Raw genomic sequence first — 22,065 nt, 5'->3', positions numbered from 1 at the left:
CCCTTACGTGTTGACTAAGAAAACGTACAGGGTCTCTGGTAAATCCTCATCAATAGGTTGTCCTTAATCCCTTATGTGCATATCTCTGTGTTTATAGGCCTATATCATAAACCTAGGCTATACGTTTGGGAGTGTGCCAAATAGACCCAGAAAAATGTAATACATAGGCCTACATACACTGAGTGTACAAAACATTAGAAACACCTTCCTAATATTGAGTTGCACCCCATTGTGTCCTCAGAAGAGCATCAGTTCGTTGGAGCATGGACTCTAGAAGGTGTCGAAAGCGTTCGACAGGAATTTTGGCCCATGTTGACTCCAATGCTTCCCACGGCTGGATATCCTTTGGGTGGTGGACCATTCTTGAACACACGGAAAACTGTTGAGTGTGAAAAACTCAGCAGCGTTGCAGTTCTTGACACACTCAAACCAGTGCGCCTGGCACCTACTACCATACCCCATTCAAAGGCACTTCAATATTTTGTCTTGCCCATTCACCCTTCACATGGCACACACACAATCTATGTCTCAGTTGACTCGAGGCTTAAAAATCCTTCATTAACCTGTGTCCTCCCCTTTATCTAATTTAACAGGTGACTTCAGTAAGGGATTATAGTGTTTACCTGGATTCACCTGGTCAGTCTGTCATTGAAAGAGTAGGTGTTTCTAATGATTTGTACACTCAGTGTAGATACAGGTCCTATTATGAATGATGGATGTAGGAGTGTATGTAGTTTAAACTGAAAAAAATATATAAAACGCAACATGCAACAATTTCAAAGATTTGTGAGTTACAGTTAATAAGGAAATCCGTCAATAAAATACATTCATTAGGCCCGAATCTATGGATTTCACGACTGGAAATACCATAACAGATACCTTCAAAAAGGTAAAGGGTAGGGGCGTGGATGAGAAAACCATTCAGTATCTGGTGTGACAACCATTTTCCTCATGCAGTGTGACACATCTCCTTCGCATAGAGTTGGATCAGGCTGTTGACTATGGAATGTTGCCCAACTCCTCTTGAATAGCTGTGCAAAATTGCTGGATATTGGCAGGAACTGGAACACGCTATCGTACACATCGATCCAGAGCATCCCAAATATTCTCAATGGATTACTTGTCTGGTGAGTATGCAGGCCATGGAAGAACTGGGACATTTTCAGCTTCCAGGAATTGTTTACAGATCCGTGCGACATGAAACATGAGGTGATGGCGGCGAATGAATGGCACGACAATGGGCCTCAGAATCTCATCACAGTATCTCTGTGCATTCAAATTGCCATTGTGTTCGTTGTCAGTAGTTTACTCCTGCCCATACCATAACCCCACCACCACCATGGGGCACTCTTCACAACGTTGACATCAGCAAAGCACTTGCCCACACAACGTCATACACACACAGTACAGTTTGAACGGATTAATTTGTGAAGAGCACACTTCTCCAGCGTGCTAGTGGCCATCGAAGGTGAGCATTTGCCCACTGAAGTCGGTTACGAAGTCGAACTGCAGCCAGGCCAAGAACCTGGTGAGGATGACGAGTACACAGATGAGCTTCCCTGAGATGATTTGTGACAGTTAACGCAGAAATTCTTTGGTTATGCAAACCCACAGTTTCATTAGCTGCCCGGGTGGCTGGTCTCAAACGATCCCGCAGGTTAAGAAGCCAGATGTGGAGGTCCTGGGCTGGCGTGGTTACAAGTGGTCTGCAGTTGTGTGGCTGGTTGTAAGTAGAGGCCAAATGATCTAAAACGGCATTGGAAAGCAGTTATGGTAGAGAAATTAACATTAAATTATCTGGGAACAGCTCTGGTGGCTCCCTCAAAACTCGAGACATCTATAGTATTGTGTTGTGTGACAAAACTGCACATTTAAGAGTGGACTTTAAAATCATGCTGTTTAATCAGCTTCTTGATATGCCACATCTGTCAGGTGGATGGATTATCTTGGCAAAGGAGAAATGCTCACTAACAGGGATGTAAACACATTTATGCACATTTGAGAGAAATATGCTCTTTGCATATGGAACATTTCTGGGATCTTTTATTTCAGCTCATGAAACATGGGACCAGCACTTTACATGAAGTGTTTACATTTTTCTTCAGTATAAATAACATTTGGAAATTCCATTACAAATTTGATTCAGCATTCTACTTAAAGTGCAGCATCATGATGGGCAACCCACTTGATTAAGCGCTATGGGGATGGTCATTGGTCATGTTTGGAAAATTGAAAAGTAATATTAGAAAACTGTTAAATACTTAACCTGCTGTGCAGAGTTGGGTAGGTTACTTTCTAAATGTAAGCTGTTACAGTTACCTGTACAAAATTGTAATCAGTAATGTAACTTTTGGATTACCCAAACTCATTAAAGTAATCTGATTACTTTCCCCTTAAGAGGCATTGGAAGAAGAGAAAAAAGAACCATCAAACAAATTTAATGTTATCATAGTTGTCTCTGACTTCTGGTCAAACTCGCTCAGGTCGAACAAACTTCAACTTGAGTCTTTTTTCAATGCTGAATTGAATGTCATTGAGAAAACAGAAAGTTGTCCAAATGTATTATTTCGCAAACATCCTTTCTAAATTGAAAAGTAATTCAAGAAGTAATAATTTACTTAATCAAATGTATCCGTAATGATTACAATATTTTTTGCTGGTAACGTAACTGATTACCGTAGGCTGGGTTTCACAAAAGCATCGTAGCACTAAGATCATCTTTCGCCAATTTAGTTTCAATGGAATTAAGATGATCTTAACGCGGCAGGTAGCCTCGTTGGGCCAGTAACCGAAAGGTTGCTTGATCAAATCCCCAAGCTGACAAGGTAAAAATCTGTTGTTCTGCCCCGAACAAGGCAGTTAAACCCACTGTTCCTAGGCTGTCAGTGTAAATTTGTTCTTAACAGACTTGCCTGGTTAAATAAAAATTTAATTAGCACAAATTGTTTTTCACCCGTTGAAAAACACAGCACACCTGTCAAGTATATAAAGCCCAAAGGTTATGGGTCATTTGAGAATAGCTGAATTCTACACACAGTCAAACCACGGTTGTCCTCAATCAAACACACCTATTTCTCTCTCTCTTTCGGTCTCTCTCATATATACAGTCTTAGAGAGAGCAAGAAAGAGGAGGGGGGACTTGAAATTCAAACTGACACACAACATATTACAACATTTTTATTTACATAAGAACAGATACAATTTAAACATTGAATACGACCGCCTGATGCATCGTACCACCACACCTTACATGCCAATTTACAGTGACTGTCTCATAATGAGCATTAAAAGTAATGACTCCGACTTTTTAGACACTATACTGGAAACACCAATACACTCTTACATACACTGCCGGTCAAAAGTTTTAGAACACCTACTCATTCAAGGGTTTTTCTTTATTTTTACTATTTTCTACATTGTAGAACAGTGAAAACATTAAAACTATTACATAACACATACGGAATCATTTAGTAACCAAGTGTTAAACAAATCAAAAAATAATTTTATATTTGAGATTCTTCAAATAGCCACCCTTTGCCTTGACTCTTGGCATTCCCTCAACCGCTTCATGAGGTAGTCACCCGGAATGCATTTCAGTTAACAGGTGTGCCTTGTTAAAAGTTAATTTGTGGAATTTCTTTCCTTCTTAAGCGTTTGAGCCAAGATATCCCAATTTGGTAAAAATACCAAGTCCATATTATGGCAAGAACAGCTCAAATAAGCAAAGAGAAATTACAGTCCATCATCACTTTAAAACCTCTTTGGGCTAGGTGGAACGCTAGCATCACACCTCGACAACATCCAATGAAATTGCAGAGCGCGAAATTCAAAATACAAAAATCATAATACTAAACATTCAAGAAAATACAAGTGTCTTGTATTGTTTAAAAGCTTCACTTCTTGTTAATCCAACCACGTTATCAGATTTCAAAAAGGCGTTACGGCAAAGCATACCATGCGATTATCTGAGGACAGCGCCCCGCATACACCAGCATTAAAAACATCTTCCAAACCAGCAGAGGAGTCACAAAAATCAGAGAGAGCGATAAAATAAATCCTTTACCTTTGAAGATCTTCCTCTGTTTACAATCCCAAGGGTCCCAGCTACACAACAAAAGGTTGTTTTGTTCGATAAAGTCCTTTATATCTCAAAGAAGTCTGTTTAGTCAGTGCATTTGATTTAGTAATCCACCGTTCCACATACAGACAAAGGAATCCCAAAAGTTAATGGTAAACTTCGTCCAAACAAGTCAAACGTTTCTAATCAATCCTCAGGTACCCTAATATGTAAATAAACTATACAATTTAAGACGGAATGTAGTATGTTCAATACCAGAGACAAATAACGAAGTGTGCAGCCTCATCCACGGCACCACAAGACTACAGTCCTAATGAGAGACACCTTGAAAAACTAGAACTACTTGCTAATTTAAAAAAAAAACAAGCCTGAAACCCTTTCAAAGGACTGTTGACATCTAGTGGAAGCCATAGAAACTGCAATCTGTGAGGAATTCCTTTGAAATGGCCTGTGACCTCAAAAAAAAAATTCCAGATGGATTCTCCTCGGATTTTCACCTGCCATATCAGTTCTGTTATACTCAGACATTATTTTAACAGTTTGAAGTTTCTAAGAGTGTTTTCTATCCAATGGTACCAATTATATGCACATCCAAGCTTCTGGGCCTGAGTAACAGGCAGTTTACTTTGGGCACATCAGTCATCCGAAATTCCGAATACTGCCCCCTAACCCAAAGAAGTTTAAGACATGAAGGTCAGTCAATACACAACATTTCAAGAACTTCGAAATTTCTTCAAGTGCAGTCGCAAAAACCATCGAGCACTATGATGAAACTGGCTCTCATAAGGACCGCCACAGGAATGGAAGACCCAGAGTTACCTCTGCTACAGAGGATAAGTTCATTAGAGTTACCAGCCTCAGAAATTGCAGCCCAAATAACTGCTTCACAAAGTTCAAGTAACAGACACATCAACATCAATTGTTCAGAGGAGACTGTGTGAATCAGGCCTTCATGGTGGAATTGCTGCAAAGAAACCACTACTAAAGGACACCAATAAGAAGAAGAGAATTGCTTGGGCCAAGAAACACGAGCAATAGACATTAGACTGGTGGAAATGTGTCCTTCGTTCTGGAGTCCAAATGTGAGATTTTTGGTCCCAACCGTCGTGTCTTTGTGAGATGCGGTGTGGGTGAACGGATGATCTCCGCATGTTTATTTCCCACCACAAAGCATGGAGGTGGTGTGATGGTGCTTTGCTGGTGACACTGTCTGTGATTTATTTAGAATTCAAAGTACACTAAACCATCATTGATTTGTTTAACACTTTTTTGGTTATTTCATGAATCCATGTGTTATTTCATAGTTTTGATGTCTTCACTATTATTCTACAATGTAGAAAATATAAAAAATAAATAAAAACCCTTGAATGAGTAGGTGTTCTAAAACTTTGGACTGGTAGTGTATGACACCAAAAACCTGTCAATTTGAGATACTGAACAGTGCTGGAGAGTACTTCAATTCCATAGAAACAACGCCATCTTGTGTTCAAAACAGCTTTCAATTCAACGTTCATCATGGCGACATGAGGTTGGGGGGGGGGGGGGAATCCCTTAAACTTTATAAATGAATGGAAAATAAATTTCATGCTTTATTTTTTGGTTAATTTACAATATTTTTATTATAATAATGACCCTCTCCCTCCCCCTCTCTTCCTCTCATTCCCCCTTGCTCATTTTCTCTATCCTCTTCCTAGTACTTCACCCCTATGTGCCATTTTCTACTTCCCTCATTTTATCCATCCTTTCGTTCTCAGATACACTAGGCTCTAATACATAAGATGCTCCCAGGCAGGTACGAGAACATCTCCACAGTTTGCTCAGTCTGTTGAAACATGGAGTCATTTCTCCATCTCCAGAGAGGCTAAGAGAAGCTGCCCACTGACCCCACTTCTGACTTCCTCTCCCTGACCCCTCCACTCCCTCCATCCCCTCCTCCCTGGGTCTGATTGGGTCGGTATCCAGGGGGTCCTGCTGGATCCCTGTTGGGCTGGGTGTGGTCTCAGAGGCATGGAGGAGCTCCACAGGGGGGTCTACGTCCCCCTCTCCGGTTTTCCCTGCAGTGTCTGGGCCACGGACACCAGCTGACTTAGTCCTCGGGCTCACCTTCAGCTCCCCATCTTTGACCTGAGGAGAGAAAACAAAGAAATGCAGTGAGTGATGAGAGAGTATGTGTGTAGTCTGAAGCTGGCTATGAGCACAGGTCATATTCAAGGCAAATGTAGTTCAAGTTGGTCCCAGTTTAACCCCCTAAAGCCAGTTTTCCCCTATTCCCTCACCTAACATTGATATTTTTCACTTCATAATCAGTAGCTCTTCATAGGCCACTTTTATCTTATTCCTCAGCTTGTTAATTCTCTCCTTGGCCTGCCTCATCATCTCCTCCATGTCCTCTTTGCTGGTGACAGACTGGTCCCTCCTGACCTTCACAGACTCCAGGTGACAGGTGACTCCAGGTGACACACACAGCAATTAAACCATGAGTGAATACACTCCAACAACAGATATTAGGCAGACACTCATATACTGTAGTTAGTGTAATTAACAAAAAAATTGCATCTCTTCAATAGTGTTACTGTCCTTGGCATATTCAATCAGCTATGCACTCACTTACCATAAGATGGCAGCAGTTTTATAAATAATCAGAACACTAATCAAGACACTACCCAACCAAGCCCCAGTCTTAAAATGACAAGAGATTATGGAACTCATCCTCTCACTGAAGGCCCCCACTTTACTGGGGGCTGTACCCAGGAAACTACCGCCACTAGCAGGAGTGTGTGTTTGATTCTGACACCACTATAAAGGTCTGAGGCTACAAAAGGCTACACTTTGGGTACCGGCCAGTAGCCCTGGCCGGTACCCACCATGTTGTATGCCTCCCCGCTGGCCCACTCCCTGGGCTGGGCAGGTATGATGCCTTGGCTAAGTAGCTGCTCCAGAATTTCACTGGACCTGGGTCTCTCACCACTCTCATGAACCAGGCTAGGGATGTGGGCTAGGAGTGTGAAACACACAAGGTCTCTGACAAGCATACACTCTTTCACTCTCTCTCTTTTACACACACACACACACACACACACACACACACGCTAGTGGTGGTAGTTTCCTAGGTACAACCTTTGGTAAGGTGGGGACCTCTCCAGTGTACAGGACCACTCCACTGTCTGTGGTGAACTTTGACACTGCAGAGTCACCCCTACTACCTTGTCTACTCCCTGTGTCATCCTGTTGGGAGGAACTACAAAGTCCCTTTTATAAGTTAAATACACAGTGGCAATGTCCTAAATGTGCTTACAAATATACACTGAACAAAAATAGTAACACAACATGCAACAATTAACGATTTAACTGAGTTACAGTTGATATAAGGAAATCAGTCAATTGAAATAGGCCCTAATCTATGGACTTCACATGACTGGTCAGTGGCGCAGCCATGGGTGTGCCAGGGAGGGAATAGGCCAACCCTCTGGGGAGCCAGGCCCAGCCAATCCGAATAAGTTTTTCCCCACAAAAGGGCTTTAGTACAAACAGAAATACTCCTCAGTTTCATCAGCTGTCCGGGTGGCTGGTCTCAGACGATCCTGCAGGTGAAGAAGCCAAATGTGGAGGTTCTGGGCTGGCGTGGTTACACGTGGTCTGCGGGTTGTGAGGCCGGTTGGAAGTACTGCCAAATACTTTAAAACAAAGTTGGAGGCAGATTATGGTAGAGAAATTAACATTAAATGATCTGGCAACAGCTTTGGTAGACATTACTGCAGTCAGCATGCCAATTGAACACTCCCTCAAAAATGGAGACATCTGTGACATTGTGTTGTGTAACAAAACTGCACATTTTAGAGTGGCCTTTTATTGTCCCCAGCACAAGGTACACCTGCTTCTTGATCTGTCACACCTGTCAGGTGGATGGATTATCTTGGCAAAGGACAAATGCTCACTAACGGGGATGTAAGCAAATTTGTGCACAAAATTTGAGAGGAATAAGCTTTTTGGCATATGGAACATTTCTGGGATCTTTTATTTCAGCTCATGAAACCAACACTTTACATGTTGCATTTATATTTTTTTCAGTATAAAATGTTGCCTATTACTATATTAGATCAAGCATTAAAAGGCGTGTAATCTGCATTGTTCAATGGTAGCCGAATAGTTTGGTTGATTTGAGAAGAATCGTGACAGTGGATGAAAGGATAGCCTGCGACTCAATGGAGGTAGCCTACCACGATTCTCGAGCTGCCGCATCCCATATCTACTTCTAATAATAAGGCTTTCGGCTGAGGTTCTACAGTTTGAGAATATCGCGGGATATTGACACATAAGGACCCTCTCAAGCAGTCGGGTTCCTTCACACTTTCCAAGAGAGCGCGACCCATGTCGCCATGGACTCTGTGCGTTACCATGGCACGTTGCTACAATACATCTGACCCGGTTTAAGGCCAGTAGGTGTCAGGGTCACTGCAAAACAACAGCCAATCTATTGTCCTTAATATAAATCCCCTTCCAAGTCGTTATTAGTCCTTGTAGGGGCTCCTGTGCAAGCAGGTTGACTGCAACCAATTACTTAACATGAAATTTAAAATCACACATACAAGAAAAAAAATATTTTATGAAATAAAAATATTTAATATATGCTCTAGGAGGAGAAAGCAGAGCCAGGCGTTCCTGTGTTGGAAGTGACCATGGTGGTTCCACACGGGCAGGAGACACAGACAAACCTCCTGTTGATGTCCAACGCCTGGCTCTTAGCCTCATATGCATGGCCTCCAGAGTTTTCCTGTATGTCAGGTTACAGATAGCTATTGAGCATTTAAGTGTGTTATGTTGATGTAGTCAAGTCAACTTTTTTCAAGACAAAATAAAATCTTGATGGTCTTTCATACACACAACCACAAGGAGGCGATATTGAGGTGTGTGGTGTTGCTCTCATAGAACAGTCACTGTTAGTTCCAGAGGAGGTATGTTTTAGCAGACTCATTTGTCTTCTTTACTACTGTCGAGGGATAACTCACAAAGAGGAGTAGTTTCTTCTCGGGTTCTTGGTCTCCTGCAGAAGACCAATGTGGGGCTGGAGGGGTAGAAGCACTGGGTCAGGGCAGCCACACATACAGACTGACAACAATTAACATTGTATTGTTACCATGAAACAATTATAGGATGAGAGAAGGCAAGTGACATACAGACAAGACAGACAGGCAGGCTGACCAGCAGGCTAGACAGGGACAGACAGGCAGGACAGACAGACAGACCTGATCCATGCAGAGCTCATAGTTGGCCCTTTGGGCCAGGACGTCCAGCTGGGTGTGGGTCAGCTGTTGCTCAGAGTTCATGACCCGTCTCTCCACCTTCTGTATCTCCTTGACCAGGCCCACCAGTGTCCGCCACCTGGGGACAGTTCAAAGGTCAGTCAATTTATATCATCAGCATCACTAAGGCTACTAAGCACAAGCAAATATTGTTTTACATGACTATCCTTTTCAACATTCTGTTTTATAGACCTTGCACAACGGAATTAAGTGGAATTCTTATGTGGATTTCTTATGTAGAACTCTTTAGGTCTCTGCCAGGCTTACAGCACGTTTCACAACAGTGTCAATATTTACAGAAATGCCAAGTGATCACAAGGCAGGTCCCAACTGTACGGCAGATGAATGAACAACACGGCTAGGATCAGGATATCTGAACACCTGCCGTTTCTTCACTCCAGAGTATCCCTGTCCCCAGCACAAGGTGCACCTGTGTAATGATCATGCTGTTTAAACAGCTTCTTGATATGCCACACCTGTCAGGTGGTTGGACGATCTTGGCAAAAGAGAAATGCAGACTAACAGGGATGTAAACACATTTGTGCACAAAATTGGAAGAGAAATTAGCTTTTGTGGATATGGAACATTTCTGGAATCTTTTATTTCAGCTCATGAAAACACGGGATCCACACGTTACATGTTGCATTTATATTTTGTTCAGTAATATCTTGCATTTTTCAAATTCTACCAACTTGACAATTTTTGACTTGTAGCTAAAAGGTTGTAATTTTTATGCAATTTGTACCAACACTGGCTTCTTAATGTCCACTTCTTAAGTCCACTTGAAATACATTATTTTTCATCAGATTTCACAGTCCGTGCCTAAAATTATATTAAGCCTTTACTAACAGGAGAATGCATCAAACCACTTCCAAAATCAATCACTTACCACATGAATTCAAAATTATAAAAATGACAGAAGTATATAGTAAAGAGCTTGAACGTGGAGCAGCTTATTAGCAAAGAAAAAAGTTAAATGTGGCAACTTCAAAACTCTTCAGAATCCTCCATTGGAACTATACAGTCTGTGACAAAACCATTTCTGACATCCCAAGTAAGCCAGTAAACACATTGTATGTTGAAAACAGAATGGTGCAGGGTCACAACAGAGTACAATGTTTGCATTTGTACAGGCACCTAATAAATGATTATATAACATTGTCATGTTTTACTCACTGCACATGGTCAACTGTGTCAATGTAAGGAACACATGCAGCTGGTGGAGAATACAGGAGGGTTTGCATGCATGCAGTCAAAACGCTAAGGAGACTAAATGTGATACTATGTTTCTGGCCAGACCTCAGTCTAGTCATCCTCCGTCTAGACATAATTAGGCTCCATGTACAGCTGCAAAACCAAATCAAGAAGATAACCATTGACCTTTAAAGTTTAAACCCCCAGGGCCTTATTGATCAATCTATTCATATAGCTGACATACCAACACATTTGCAGTAATAATCAGGAATTCCAGCACCAATGCACAGTTGAAGCATTTTCTACACAATATTGGCTTTAAATGCACAAGACTATAGGTTATTGTTCATACAACTTTGAATTAAGGAGAATATGAATGCGAATTGACAAAAGGGACCACTGAAATCCGATTTGACCTGTTCTACCAAAACCCTATTAAGCTGCACAATATGGGCATAAAATGGTCCTTCAGATATACATTTAAAATCGGCATACAAGCTTCCTCGTTTGGTGTACAGTGTTAAAAATCTGTGTTCAAACACTGCAGAACTATAAAGAGAGAGTATGGCAACAAACATAATTACCTTTAATTATCTGACAGACAGCTCAACCTCTACTCAAGTGTTGTTTGAAAAGGTTACTGTCAAAACAATAACTGCACGTGGCAATGTTTACCACCTGGCTGGGGCCAGCCCCTTGGGACAGACAACACGCTTCGCAAGCATACCGCCCCTCCGACTAGACAGACAAGCTACATTCCTAAAATGTTTGCCCCGGGCCACTATAAATTGCTGGAATGCGTCCAGGCCACAAACATTATTGATGCAGAGTTCCAGACGCGTGTACATGATTTCCGAGTTCCAGACGCCTATACATGATTTCCGGAAAGATTTCAACAATGCAAAGAAACCTAATGGCTGAGAGCAGCCTTGCCCCAACGCATTATTTCGACATGTGGCATGACTATATGAACCTAGGGAGGATGCTGGAGAAACTTTGTGACGTCGCAGATCGGACAGCGACCACCTGTACCCAGCTAAAGGAGCACGTGCCGGACGCAGAAGACCACCAGACCGGGCGCCAGGAGCAACAATGGTTTCGTCTGAATTCGATCGGGACTGAGAGTCTGAGTTCTGCAAGCAGCATTTCAGGCAACACGAGCCACAGCCTGGGTTCCGGTGATTACTGCGGCTTCTGCAAGCAAAATGGAGAAACGGCAGAGATCTACCGGAGCCACAAACTGAAATCCAAAGACAGCAAAGTCATCTGCCCCATTCTGAGGAGCTACATTTGTCCTATGTGTGGCGGCACCGGAGACAAAGCTCACACGCGCCGGTACTGCCCACAGCGCAACGGCGTGGTGCCGAAATACCCGGGGACTGTGGAGTAGAATCAATCTGTACATATTTATGGAGAAAATATATCCAACGTTCTTGTTCAGTTAAATAGACCTATTGTTAACATATATATTTTTTACAAAGTGGCCAATGCGCCTTTGATGTTCTGCTATGAAAAAAATAAACCTATTTTCTTACATAACTTAAATGTTTTTTTGTTCACGTTCTCCTTCCACAATTCTGGTATATGACATGTTATACAACTAAATAATTTCATACTGAACCTTTATTTAAATAGGCAAGTCAGTTAAGAACAAATTATTATTTACAATTATGCCTACAGGGGAACAGTGGGTTAACTGCCTTGTTCAGTTCAGGCAGAATGACAGATTTTCACCTTGTCAGTTCGGGGATTCGATCTAGCAAACTTTCGGTTACTGGCCCAACGATCTAACAACTAGGCTACCTGCAGTCTATTATTTTGCGGGAAAGAAATCACAACATGTTAATTACATATTATAGTTTTATTGACGGCAATTACCCATGGATCATATTTTTATTACCAATCCAGTAACAATCATGGCTTTAAAATTAAATCGACTACCTTATTATCCAAAGTCACCCTAGTCCATTTAAACAAGCAATATAAAAATATATACTAATACTTTGTACAATACTGGTTTTGGTCCAAACAAAAGTGGATCAGAAATGCCAATATACCTTTAGTCTTCAAAGGATCCCAATATGCATTTAATTTTTTAATGGATTTCAGGCAACTTTGAATATAGGGATTTACATAATAAATTCTAATGACAAAATGCTGAATGTAGAGTTGGTTTAACACACAAATTCAACTTCACAGATAAAAAAAAAAAAAGCAAGTTACTATTTACAGGTTATAATGTTCAAAGGCCAATTAAGAGAGCGGCAGGAGGTGGTGAAGGGAGAGAACGTGAATAAGAATAAAGGGAAGAGAAAGAGGGCACAAGAGAAAACATGAGAATAAAGGAGACAAAGGGATTAAAAAAGTAGTAAGAACAGTGAACGAATGTGGAACTACAGATTTACAAAGTCCTAATCAGCCCCAATCTCCACAGTGCTGGGGTAACGGTCCTCTCTTCCCCACTCTCCTCTGCCTCCATTTAAACACATTCATAAGCTTCTCACCTACAACTGTCTGACAGCCTCAACCAGCCACTACCACACAACACTTTCGTCCAGTTTACACACACAACTCAAATCTGTATACAGAAAACAAGCACGCGTCATTCAGTACACAGATAACTGTACATACAGCTTACACACCATTGACACCGTCTACACCTCAAATAGTACCCTATTCCCGACCCAATGATGTGCACTGCTTCAAATTCACAGGTTAAACTAAAGTTCACTACATAGGGAGTAGGGTGCCATTTGGAATTCGCACCACAGCTCTTAATCTCTGGTTAAGCCTGATCACCCATACTAATCAACTTAACAGTACGATTTTTACACTGTCAACTTTCAATTTCAGTTTTTGCATTTGTATATTCATTACAAAAAGTCATGACAATGTTCTAGCCAACATTTTGAGGTGTTGTTAAGCAGAAATTTCTCGCTTGATTGTGTTGTTGTCGCCATCATACTGTAGGTTCATTTGCAGTTTATTTTTTAAGCCTGACACCTGCCCTGTACAAGTGTCCCGCTCTCTAGTTGCTCTGGGGTCTACCCCCCATCAGAGTATCACCCATACATCTCCAAATGGGGGCTTCACCAGAGCTCCTTTACATGCTAAGTAGTTCAGTGTTTGTCCAGAGGAAGTAGTCCTGTCTATGCTTAAAGGGTCAAGTCTAGTCCGATGGATGTTTTACTTCTTACGCCGGACAGCCGTTTTGATCTTGCGTCTAGCGATTGAGTTCTGTCCTGCAGGGGCTGCAGTGAAGGTGGTGCTCTTTGTTGACCTGTAGTAGGGGATAAGAAGTCATCAACACAATTCAAACTAAGCGTGCGCACATCAAATAACTTGCAGATGTTCGGTACAAAAAGGCAACTATTTTTATTTAATTATTATCAACACCATCACAACTATACATTACATTTGTGTTAAATGCAATGACTTGAGACTAACACCTGAACCACTAAAACAGGGAAAGCAAAAATTCTGAGCATATAAATACCACTGTATTTACATAGGGACGGGTGAATTTGGGCCGATCCTTTTTCAGGAGTTGGAGCTGTTGGACTCACCCAATAAAGTTAAAGCCACCTCCAGGTGCACTGGGTTGGGGTGCCATGGAGGGCGTGGCAGAAGAGGCGGGGGACCCTCCTGGTACCCCTCCGAAAGCAAACACCCCCGTGCTGTTACTGGACGTGCCGAACGCACCGACTCCTCCAAACTGGAAACCTCCACCTGGTAAAACCATGGACATCGGGTGAATCTTTGAAGTTGAATCTTTAATGTTGCGTGATAGGATGATTCAAAAGCAATCTCGCTACTCAGACTAAATGTATCATATCTTAAAAAGGGCATATGTTTTTTTATTGCCTTCAGAATATATTCATACCCCTTGAATTATTCCACATTGTGTTATAGCCTGAATTCAATTTCAGTCGGGGACTAAGCACACACCCTTGAGGGGCCAGAGTGTTGAGGATCAGTGAGGCAGAGGAGTTGTTGCCTACCCTTACCACCTGGGGGCGGCCCATCAGGAAGTCCAGGATCCAGTAGCAGGGGGAGGTGTTTAGCACTTCATGGCTACCGACGCGAGTGCTACGGGCAGTAATCATTTACACAGGTTACCTTTGCTTCCTTGGGCACAGGGACTATGGTGGTCTGCTTGAAACATGTAGGTATTACAGACTCGGTCAGGGAAAGGTGAAAATGTCAGCGAAGACACTTGCCATTTGGTCCATGCATGCTTTGAGTACACGTCCTGGTAATCCGTCTGCCCCTGCAGCCTTGTGAATGTTGACCTGTTTAAAGGTTTTGCGCACATCGGCTACCGAGAGCGTGATCACAGTCATCTGGAACAGCTGGTGCTCTCATGCATGCTTCAATGTTGCTTGCCTCGAAGCGAGCATAAAAAAGGAATTTAGCTCGCCTGGGCAACTCGAGGCCGGGTTTCCCTTTGTAGTCCGTAATAGGTTTTCAAGCCCTGCCACATCCGACAAGCGTCAGAGCCGGTATAGCAGGATTCAATCGTAATCCTGTATTGACGCGTTGCCTGTTTGATGGTTAGTCGGAGGGCGTAGAGGGATGTCTTAGCGTCCGGATTAGTGTCCCGCTCCTTGAAAGCGGCAGCTCCAGCCTTTAGCTAGATGCAGATTTTGCCTGCAATCCATGGCTTCTGGTTGGGATATGTGCATATGGTCACTGTGGGGACGACGTCATTGATGCACTTATTGATGAAGCCTGACTGAGGTGGTATACTCCTCAATGCCATTGGATGAAACCTGGAACATATTCCAGTCCGTGCTATCAAAACAGTCCTGTAGAGTAGCATCCGCATCATCTGACCACTTTTGTACTGAGCAAGTCACTTCCTGCTTTCATTTTTGCTTGTAAGCAGGAATCAGGAGTAAGGAATTCTGGTCAGATTTGCCAAATGGAGGGTGAAGGATAGCTTTGTATGAGTCTCTGTGTGTGGAGTAAATGTGGTCTAGAGTTTTTCCCCCTCTGGTTTCACGTGACATGCTGGTAGAAACGAGGTAAAACAGATTTCAGTTTTGCCTGCATTAAAGTCCCCGGCCACTAGGAGCGCCGCCTCGATGACCATTTTCTTGTTTGCTTATGGCCTTATATAGCTGGTTGAGTGCGGTCTTAGTGCCAGCATCGGTTTGTGGCGGCAAATAGACAGCTACGAATAATAGAGGACAAAGTCTATTTCTTTGCCACATTTTTAGCAGTTTTACTTTACTGCCTTATTGCAAACAGGACACGTTCTGGAATATTTCTTATTCTGTACAGGCTTCCTTCTTTTCACTCTGTCATTTAGGTTAGTATTGTGGAGTAACTACAATAATGATCCATCCTCAGTTTTCTCCGATCACAGCCATTCAACTGTGGAACTGTTCTTCTTTGCGAAGCATTGGAAAACGTCCCTGGTCTTTGTAGTTGAATATGTTTGAAATTCACAGCTTGACTGAGGGAACTTCCATATATTATGTGTGGGGTTTGTATGTGTGAGGTAGAGATGAGGTAGTGATTCAAAAATCATGTTTATTATGTGACATGTTAAGCACATTTTTATTCTATGCTTGCCATAAAGTGCTTGAATACTTGACATTTCAGCTTTTCATTTTTAATAAATTTGTAAACATTTTGAATAACATTCCACTTTGACATTATGGAGTATTGTGTGTAGGCCAGTGACAAAATCAATTTAATCCATTTTAAATTCAGGCTGGAACAAAATGTGGAAAAAGTCAAAGGGTGTGAATGCTTTCTGAAGGCTCTGTACATACACTAAACAACCCCAGAAAGTGACCGTAGCAACCCACCTGGTGCGGCGGGGGTGGATGAGCCAAAAGCGGGCGTGGAGTTGGCTTGGTGGTCGAACACAGGGACAGAGTTGGCCTTCCCCCCGAAGGCAGGGGGCTGGGAGGCCGTGGCAGAGAAGGGGGACGGGGCGGGAGAACCAAACGCAGGGGCATTGGGCTGGGAGGTACCCTGACCAAAGGTAGGAGCTTGTCCAGACCCAAAGCCAGAGGAGGAGGCAGGGCTGAATACAAACTGAGCAGGGGCTGCTGATGGAGCTGGAGAGAGACAAGTTGATTACATTTCAACCAACAGAAAAAGAGCACGTAAGTGGAAAAACATCTTGGGTAAAATATTAGTCAATGCAGTCAACAGCTACACATATTCCATCAAGAGAAGTGAACAGAAAAAGCAAAACACTATCAATTCACAGTAAAATAGTACAGTGGCATCATTCGGGATGAAAAAAACTATGTTCCTTGAAAATAAGTAAGTACTAAAAGGAACCAACCTGTAGATAAGGCAGTGGAGAGCGGTGCCGCTCCAAAAGCGAAGGAGGGAGCAGCAGTGTTAGGTCCAGACCCAAACAGGAATGGTTGAGCCGAGCCAGGGTTCAGGGAAGCTGCAGGGGCAGGCAGGCTGTCCTGGCTCTGCCCAAACAAGAAGGACTTGGCTGGGGTGGCCTCATTGGAGGCACTCTGCCCAAACAGGAAGGTCCTGGGGTCTGGGATAGGGGCTGGGGTAGTGCTGCTGGTGGGCCCAAACAGCCTGGGGGCAGGGGTGGTGGAAGTAGAGGTGGTGGTGGTTGACATAAACCCAAACACTGGCTTTGAGGCTGCAGCATCTGCAAGAAAAACAACAAAAACAACTGAATTAAAGAATGATTGGTTTAGGTGCAGACAATGTGTACATTCACACAAAAAAGTATCAATTTTATAGTAGAACGTCCATTTAAAGAATTGACAAATACAAAATGAGTTAATAATAACATGAACTAACTATTGCAGCGTATCCCTCCCACCTGTAGCGCTTTGCCCAAAGCTGAATGAGGGCTTAGGGGCTTTTGCTGCTGGGGTCTCGCTGTCTGCCAGCTTCCCAAATGTGAAGGTAGGTGCTTTGGGCTGGTCTGCAGATGGATCTACCATAAAGAAGGAAAAGCCTCCAGGGGGAGCCGATGCCTCCGCCCCTTTACTAGCAGCACTGAACAGGAACCCAGACCCCATAGAGGCCTCCTTCTCAGGCTTCCCAAAGGTGAAAGGGTCCTTGTCTTTCTCTAGCAATTCCTCAAATATGCTGCCCCCTAGTGGTGTGGCCAGGGTAGGAGGCTCAGCCAGCTTCCCAAAAATAGGAGCTGATGCTGTTGTGGTGGTTTCTGTAGAAGCTCCACTGTTGTTCTCTGTAGAGACAGGAAGGCTTAAAGTAGAGGTGGTGGTTGTCGGTTTTGATAGTCCAAAGGAGAACCCTCCGTCTGAGGGTTTGCTCTCCGTGCTAGCAGCTGCTGTAGTGCCGAACAAGATCCCACCGCTGATGCCAAATTTGAACCCGGCACCCATACTCAGGGCTTCAGCCTTCCTCCCCTCGTCCGCTGCAGGGGTGGAAGCAGTAGATGCTCCAAATTTGAAGCCCTCTGTGGAGCTGCCAAATTTGAAGCCTGCAGAGCTGCTGGTGTCTGTTGAGGTGGTGTCTGATGAAGCAGATGCACCGAATTTGAAGCCCCCTGAAGAGGAGTCAGAGAGGGTGCCGCCAAATTTGAAGCCCCCAGAACCAGAGGCCGAGTCCGATGACACCCCCATGCCAAACTTGAATCCCCCTGAGCAAGTGTCAGACAAGGACTGGATACCAAATGACGAAGAACCGAATGCTGAAAGAGACGGAGGATCACATTAATTAACTACTTCAGTATTCTGTATAAATTTCCTTAGCCTAGTTCAGGCTTCACATCTCTCCTCACTAATATCAAAGATCTTGCTACAATGACAAAGCCCTCTAACGAAGCCTCTATAACACACAAAGATGGCAGTTGACAGCTGTACGTACCTTTAGGCTCTACTAAAGCCCCAGGCTTAGGGGTCTGACAGGCCACACACGCCTGGTCTGCTCCCTTGTTCTGAACACAGCACACGTCACACTCCCACGCTCCATCTGGCTTCTTGAACTGGGCCCCAAAGCCTAGTAGAGGAGTGATGCTGACAGGGGCGGGAGTTAGAGACTGAGTCGCTGCCGTCACTCCTGTTAGGTAGATGAAGATATGAGCGATAAGCAAAAATGTAAACATAAATTTGCACCAGATTTCTTTAAAATACTTTCTTGAAGATCTTCTGATGCAAAATTAACAGTGGGCCAAGATAGCAGTATTGAGACAAACACTCTCAATGGCAACTTCATGAGAAAAAAACATTACTAAAACAAAAAAAACAACCAGGTTGTTCCCTCTTCTCATTACCTGGCTTAGTGCTCATACAGGAAACACACTTGATGTCCTGCGCCTTGTTCTGCACCATGCACATGTCACACTCCCACGCTCCCTCCGGCTTCTTAAACTTGTCCCCGAAGCCCAAGAAGGGGGCAGCAGCGGGCAGAGTCTTAGCCTCCGAGAAGGCATGCAGAGTCAGTGTGGCTTTAACACCAGTCCCAGGCTTGGCTGTCTCACAGGCGACACATTTGACTGCTTGAGGCTTGTTCTGAACCAGACAAGTGTCACAGTCCCAGCTTCCCGCAGACTTTGTGAACAGGGCTCCAAAACCAGCAGCGGTAGTAGTGGTGGAACCCTCCAGCCCGGACAACGTTGTGAAGTGTTCACTGTCAGTCTTCGCTAAAGTAGAGTTTGGATGTGGGGTCATACAGGCCACACACTTTGTGGCAGTGGGTTTGTTCCTAACCATGCAGACGTCACAGTCCCAGGAGCCTGTTGGCGCTTTGAACAAGTCCCCAAGGGAGGGGGCAGTGGACAGGGCTGGGGTCTCCTGGGGGGCTTTGGGGACAGGGGAGGTCTGAGTACCAGGAATGGCAAACCCTATGGGGAAAGAGATGGGTTAAAAACCACCCTAAAACCAGAAATGAATATAAAGACACTATTTGAAAATACACTCATTTAAACCCACCATTAAAAAGAGCCACAACACTGTCATGACAAATTACATAAGTAATGACAAATGATGGCAGATGACTTGTAAGTCGTATAAGAGAGAGATCAGGTAAAGCGTTACTAGAAACGTCAAGGTTCTGTATTCATGTTGCCGTCATTCTCACCAGGTCCTTTGAGGAGCTCCAGCACACTGCCCTGTTTCAACATCTTGGCTGGTTTAAACGGCCCTTCAAACTCCTCCATGCTCTCACTGGCAGCATGCTTCACTACAGAGATACCAATGGAAACAGAAGACAACCATTAAGTATGAAATTGTTTTCCCTTTACATCAAGGCTTATATCTTGTTCTCATCCTACTCTTACCTGCTGCCACTACTGGGGTGACCATCTTCCCGTTGGATAGTGACAGACCCATTTTCACAACAGGTGCACTGAAGGTAAATCCAGACTAAGAGACAGAAGATGGTCAGAATCTCACCATTGTTGAATGTCAGAACAGAAACAATATTCTACGGGGGTCAAACTGTCATCATAGCAGGTATACTCAAGCTGCGGGACTTACAGACGGGGAAAAAGATGGTGGGCTTGCAGCAGTTGTCATGACAATAGGGGAGGAGAAAGTGAAAGGTGTGGAGGGAGGGGTGGAGGGTGCTGTAGTCGATGGCACCTGAAAGAAAGACAGACTTCATGGTCATTAGGATGGACAACACATTTGGATACATTGAAGTAAAGCCAACATAAGATATCAAAAGTCAATTTCCGTGTACCAAATGGCACCCTAAATAGTGCACTACTTTAAAGCAGGGCCCTATTGGGCCAAAAGTAGTGCACTTTTAAGGAAATAAGGTACCCTAGGGGACACAGTCAAATGGAGCTGGACGGACCTCGTTAGTGACGGGCTCCACCAGGACAGGTGTGGTAGTGACAACAGGCTTGGGGTTGGGGAAGCTGAGCAGACTGATTGAGGCGTTGGCTGGCAGGGCCGGTAGCTCAGCAATCTGAAGAGAGGGGTTAGAGTGTAGAAAACCATTAGCAGTACTTACATTAACCAGAATATCTACGCATATGGCAATCATTTCCTTGCACAATTAGACAATGGTTTCAACCCAACCACCCACCCAGAAACATTTCAGAACCAACCAATCATTTATTGCCTGGATCACAAACTTCTCGCCAGACAGAATAGAAGGGGTCATATAGATAAGAGATGTGTACCCACCTCATCTTCAGGTCGTTTGGACAAGGGTCTTGTGCTGGTCCTCTCCCTCTTCATCTTCCCTCCTCCTGACCCTGTGCTGCTGGTTGCAGGAGTGCTGGACAGAGGGTAGGTGAGCAGGCTGCTGCTGCTTGTGCTTTGACAAGGATACGCCACTGCTTCAGGAATCAGAGGGGATTGTCTTGTGGGCTGGAAAGGAAGGAGTAAAGGGTAGGGTTAAACATGAAGCATAAATACGTCTGGTTCTATGGACTGGCTGTAATTTGGAAAGCAACTATCTGGAATAAAACAACTTCAGCTTGTTAAGGCTTCTACACATCTATCCAACTACAGCCAAACCAACAGTTTATGGATGCATTTTAAAAGAGTCAGCCGGTCTCAGTTGGTAGGGCTGGGCTATACAGCCTACAAATCATATCTAGATTTTTTCAAACTAATGTGGGATGCACAATAATAAGTATAAATACTGTTTTTCTTCATCTCTAAATAAGCTTTGTTTCACAATCAAAAGGTCAATACACCGCAATTCAAAGCAGCCAGGAATATTCAAATGAATTCAGGGCTTGTAAAATCATACCTAGACCAAATAAGCCGTCCACAAGTATAACTTAATTATTTATTTGATCAAAAGAGTTGAACGTGCTTTTTTTTGTTGCAATAATCACTGATCTGGCTTTCAAGTAGGTCTATGAAAATGTCATTTTTGAACAACGCACCACCACTAATGACGACACACTTCTGGTAGCAGCCATTTTTTAACATTAACACAGGTCTCAAACAATCAAGCCCACGTATTTAAAGTCTAGCCAACTTGGATCTAACTTGCTTGCTAAAAAACAACAGGACAGTTGAATTATGAACACACCCTCCTGTCAGTCACCAACTGTTTGAACAGCCTGTTCACTTTGTTTAGATGTTGAAATCCAGCGGCCTGCCTGGATAAGAAGATTTCTAAGAATGAGAACGAGGGGCCAATTCCTTACATAAAATGCGTCTTTTCATGCCCATCGCACATTGATAAAACACAGACTAGACAGATAGCGAATAAGCCTGTGGCTAAGATGCTGCTAGAGGTATGTGGTACCGCAATAGCACGCATGACAAACTGAGCATTCATTTCCCACATGGTCATTGATGCGCTCATTTTAGTAGGGTCTGCTCTGTTCTACATTTCAGGAGTTGAGACATTTATAGACATCTCGTCCATTACAGTAAAATAAGGTTTAAGTGTCTCTCCATATGACCTATTCTTTTGAACAAAACCTCAAATAGCGAGTTTAAAACTGCTCGTTGTCAGAGGAAGAAGTTATCGTGGTCGTTGTGATGAAGGGCAGGGGCTTGGTGTCTGTGCGAGTGGGAAGGTGTAGTGCGCACAGCACAAAGGAGACGAGAACAA

At 43.5% G+C, this 22,065-nt stretch overlaps 2 protein-coding genes across 6 annotated transcripts in view; one reads left to right on the top strand and one right to left on the bottom strand.

Moving 5' to 3' along the window:
- Positions 1-11,332: 11,332 nt before the first annotated feature.
- On the top strand, positions 11,333-12,111 carry nanos2 (nanos homolog 2). The gene has a single exon (XM_020504894.2). It carries the CDS (start codon positions 11,447-11,449, stop codon positions 11,960-11,962), a length of 516 nt encoding a protein of 171 aa, XP_020360483.1. The 5' UTR covers positions 11,333-11,446; the 3' UTR covers positions 11,963-12,111.
- Positions 12,112-12,414: 303 nt separating this feature from the next.
- The window catches only part of LOC109907225 (nuclear pore complex protein Nup153), a 28,438-nt gene continuing 18,787 nt past the window's right edge, over positions 12,415-22,065 (bottom strand). For 4 of the 5 annotated variants that reach the window (XM_020505065.2, XM_020505063.2, XM_020505064.2 and 1 more), the window contains exons 10-21: positions 20,673-20,858; positions 20,338-20,451; positions 20,016-20,120; positions 19,817-19,901; positions 19,618-19,719; positions 18,812-19,381; positions 18,406-18,597; positions 17,390-18,229; positions 16,880-17,212; positions 16,392-16,646; positions 14,139-14,301; positions 12,415-13,852 (exon numbers count right to left, since the gene is read on the bottom strand). In XM_020505065.2, coding sequence (XP_020360654.1) covers positions 13,759-13,852; positions 14,139-14,301; positions 16,392-16,646; positions 16,880-17,212; positions 17,390-18,229; positions 18,406-18,597; positions 18,812-19,381; positions 19,618-19,719; positions 19,817-19,901; positions 20,016-20,120; positions 20,338-20,451; positions 20,673-20,858 — 3,039 coding nt within the window. In that variant the 3' untranslated portion in view covers positions 12,415-13,758. Of the gene's footprint in view, positions 13,853-14,138; positions 14,302-16,391; positions 16,647-16,879; positions 17,213-17,367; positions 18,230-18,405; positions 18,598-18,811; positions 19,382-19,617; positions 19,720-19,816; positions 19,902-20,015; positions 20,121-20,337; positions 20,452-20,672; positions 20,859-22,065 lie in introns of those variants that run through there. The other variant, XM_031795177.1, reaches the window with a different exon arrangement.

Source organism: Oncorhynchus kisutch, linkage group LG17 (genome assembly GCF_002021735.2).
Source record: "Oncorhynchus kisutch isolate 150728-3 linkage group LG17, Okis_V2, whole genome shotgun sequence".
Classification (NCBI taxonomy): Eukaryota; Metazoa; Chordata; class Actinopteri; order Salmoniformes; family Salmonidae; genus Oncorhynchus; species Oncorhynchus kisutch.
Note: the sequence above shows the minus strand (reverse complement) of the source record. Positions and strands in the feature narration are given on the sequence as shown.